The sequence below is a fragment of the Marmota marmota genome, unplaced genomic scaffold, assembly GCF_001458135.2.
Source record: "Marmota marmota marmota unplaced genomic scaffold, marMar, whole genome shotgun sequence".
Lineage (NCBI taxonomy): Eukaryota > Metazoa > Chordata > Mammalia > Rodentia > Sciuridae > Marmota > Marmota marmota.
The window spans coordinates 355,239-359,148 of NW_026000327.1; the positions used below are offsets into that span (position 1 = coordinate 355,239).

The 3,910-nt window shown below is 31.5% G+C and overlaps 1 protein-coding gene across 1 annotated transcript in view; it reads left to right on the top strand.

The window, feature by feature from the left end:
* LOC107158722 (probable ubiquitin carboxyl-terminal hydrolase FAF-X) overlaps window positions 1–3,081 on the top strand; it is a 119,284-nt gene extending 116,203 nt beyond the window's left edge. The window contains exons 44-45 of the mRNA XM_048797401.1: window positions 147–242; window positions 1,586–3,081. Coding sequence (XP_048653358.1) covers window positions 147–242; window positions 1,586–1,717 — 228 coding nt within the window. The 3' untranslated portion in view covers window positions 1,718–3,081. The remainder of the gene's footprint in view (window positions 1–146; window positions 243–1,585) is intronic.
* The last annotated feature ends 829 nt before the right edge of the window (window positions 3,082–3,910 follow it).

The following is a 3,910-nucleotide window of genomic DNA, read 5'->3' on the forward strand; positions in this document are numbered from 1 at the left end:
GGGGCTGTAAAATAGCTCTAGTAACAAAAATAATGTACTTTTATACTTTTTTTTTTTCTTTTTTAGTCTTGAGACCTTAAAAGGAGATTAAAAATACAGTTGAAGTTATTTTCATAATCAAATTCTTAATCTCCTTTTAAAATTAGGAACCAGATGACCAAGATGCCCCAGATGAGCATGAGTCATCTCCACCAGAAGATGCAGCACTGTATCCTCATTCACCTGGATCTCAGTATCAACAGGTAAAATGAAAATTTTATATCCCTAAACCAATTTTTATGTTTCATATTATGAAGGATCTTCTGCTTTTTTCTTAAATATTTCTGACAGCTCTGGCTATAAATTTATAAGTTACCTGGAACAGCTGTACTAAGAATAGCTAGAATTATCATATTGCAGCATAGTTCATCTTACTTCTATAATATTTCCTTATTAGCTAGGTATCCTTAGGGCCTTATGCTATAATTGTAGTTAATAAAATTATGTAAAAATCTCATCAAAATTAAATTTTGAAGGAACATTAAAAGAAAACGTATCCTGATTATTTAGCCTCAAGATTCAGTAGCAGGTCAGGCATGGTGGTGCTTGCCTATAATTCCAGTAATTCTGGTGGTTTAGGCAAAAATAAAATGATAAGTTTGAAGCCATTTTCAGCAACTTAGTGAGATCCTAAGTTAACTTAGCAAGACTCTGCCTAAAAATAAAAAGGGGTGAGAACTCTTTGAGTTCAATCCCCAGTACCAAAAAAAAAAAAAAAAATTAGTGGCAATAAAACATTTTTTAAAATCAATAATTTATTTTTAGCAGGTACTTTGCTGGTGAACAGGTGGTGAAAAAAGGAAAAATACAGATGAAGAAATTTTATGTGAAATTTTTCTTTGAAAAAGGCCATTAAAACAAACAGAACCACAATTACCAATCATTAATACATAAAACTATACTATAAAAATAATTTCATTCTAGGACTGGGGATACAGTTGGTAGAGTACTTGCATTGCATACACAAGGCCCTGTGTTCTAGCTATTCTATCCCCAGTACCCCAAAAAATAATAATAGTGTTAATAATTCCATTCTATTGCCTCCCCCCTTTTTTAAACTCTCTTCTGGACAGAGTTCACAAGCTTTTTGTGTAATTCTAGCACTATGTGACCTTTCTGTTTGTTATATGTATACTAAGAATTGCCAATATGATCTTTTGGAAGGACTATACTAACATTAAGCCACAAATATGAATAATTCAGTTCTTGAAAGGCAGCATCTCTTAAATTTAATGGGCATATAATAAAGGGCATTTGGTAAAGATAGATTGCTGGATCTCATAAACCAGGATTTCTGGTTTGGTAGGTCTGTGGTAGATCTCAGGAATTTTCACTTCTAACAAGATTCCAAATGATACAGTTGATCCAGGGGGACCACACAATATATGAATCAGTTTATAAGTTCTTTTTAACTACTTTGAGAATTTTTAAAAAAATAATTCCTAAGTTTAAATTCAATTATACTTTAGTCAAATTTTAGCCCATTATTAACATTTCAATTGTAATATGTGAAAATTTGACATGCAGGTCTCTTTTGCCCTCTTAGAATAATGTACATGGACAGCCGTATACAGGTCCAGCTGCACATCACTTGAACAACCCTCATAAAAGTGGCCGAGTACAAGAAAATTATGAAGGCGGTGAAGAAGTATTCTCACCTCAAACAAAGGATCAGTGAAATGCACCAGTTTACTGACTCCTTTAATATCATGTAGTCTGGACTTACAGTCCAAATTTTTCTGTGCCTCATTAAATATTTAAAAGTAGAAAAACTGTTCTAAAATAACATGACATAAAGATTCTATTTGCTATCTCATTTGTAGAAATTTGCTGACAGATGTAAGCACCTACAAACAGAACATGCGGAATGTTTTATAATAAATGATTGCTGATATGTAAATGGAAAAGATGTATATAGTATATGTATGTTTGACTTTTAGTTCTAAAGCAAAATACTTTTTTGATGAAGAGTCAGAAATATTGAAAAACATTATAGTTCATTTTCTTGTTTATCTGCTGCATTCTGCAACCAGTATTTCCTGCTTCCTGGCAGTTAAATCAGTCCCTTTATGAAAAAAAAGTGGTAGGGGGTAGTAAAAGAGCCTGTTTATATAATTTCCTGATAATTCTTTATTTACTGGAATATAACACTAGTAGGTGCCCTTCCGGTTGAGATGAAAAACTGGTGATGTAACATTGTTTCCAAAAATTTTACACCACCTTTTTAATCTGGTATTAGGTTAATTATTTTAAAGCTATAGTTATACTATAACTGTTAGCTTGGCTTCATACCAGGTTGCATTGCCAATAGAGACAAAATTTCTTGAATGAGATCATTTGTCCCAAAATCACATCTATATTGCTTAAACATTTTATTTCTTATCCTTAGAATAAACATAAAACAGGAAAAAAGGGTACAATAAAGCAGTTTTTAGTTGCACATATGAATGTTCTTCACATTTAATATTTGGTAGTTCCATTTCTTGATGGGATAAAGAATATCTAATAGGAACTGTAAAATTGAAAATATATGCCAATTTTTTCATGCTAGAATATGTGGAACATAATAGGAGAGACTATATTTTATATATCTTATTTTGTTTTTTGGTAGAATTTCTTAGGTTTTGCTTCTGCTGGATCCCAGCTAACGAACTGTGTACATCATCAGAATTCACATTACTATTCAGTACTATCATAACCAAGATGCCTGGCTGATTTTTAGTCAGTCTCAATTTTACTTCAAAGTAAAATGGTTCTAGTTCTTTTTCCATTCCAAATTATTGTTAGATATGGGGTTTGATTAAGACGCAAACTTAAGAGGTACCATTTTAGAATAAACTTTTGTTTAGAAGTTCCAACAAATTCTTATTGTCATATTTAAAGGAGAATTGCTAGCTTTTGAATGTATGTAATATTTTGGAAGCTGTCTAAAACCCAAATATTCCTGCAGCAGATACAGGCCATCCTTTTCTGTTTAAATATTTTGCTGTTTTGTTTTATAGAATTTATTTTGTTGAATTTCCAAATAGAATTTAAGAAGAATTTTGTGCTGTGGTGTGTTTTTGTTTCTTGTTACTAGGTTGTATTCTTAAAGACTACACGTTAAAATTAATTTGGGGCATTATATGCCTTGGCATAACATTAAATTATTTTAGACACATTAATTTTATATATATATATATATATATATATATATATAAAAAGATTTATTTTTTGACCCATTAGTCTCAGGATTTGGAGAAAGAAATATTAACACTTTTTTAAATTTGCTAATATAGTCTATCTTGAACTCTCTGCACATTTTTATATAGTTGATTTTTCTTACTCTGTAACTATGTAATATACATTAAGTTTCTTTCTGTCTTCAAAGAGCCACTGACTTTGGTCCTTTGTGATCCAGTTATGTTCAGTTATGTGTCTAATCATCAGCAATCTTTGTCTCTTTTCTATACTGCAGATTGTTTTTGATATTTTCTGACTCAAAGAGTTCAAAGCAATATATCTACAGTCAGCCCATGTCTGTATTGCTTCAGTACTCCCATAATGTATCCAACTCAAGCAAATGCACTGTGATGTATATGGGCTAATTCCAAATACCTCCCAGTCCTGGAGTGTTCTGATGCTATCAAAATGTCCTATTTTAATTTCCTTCTTAAATTGCCATAGGGTTGTGTTACAGGTGGGAATCCATTTTCCATTGTCCAAAAGGATAGGCCATTGACCATCACCTATGGTTTGGGGAGAAAAAAAATGGGGACTTAATGTAAATCACTGTTGCATGTTAATTTTCCAGCACTGGAATAACAGCATGCAGTTCAAACATACAGCTGATTTATATTTTTCTTTTTTAAATACTCTTCATTGCTGGTCT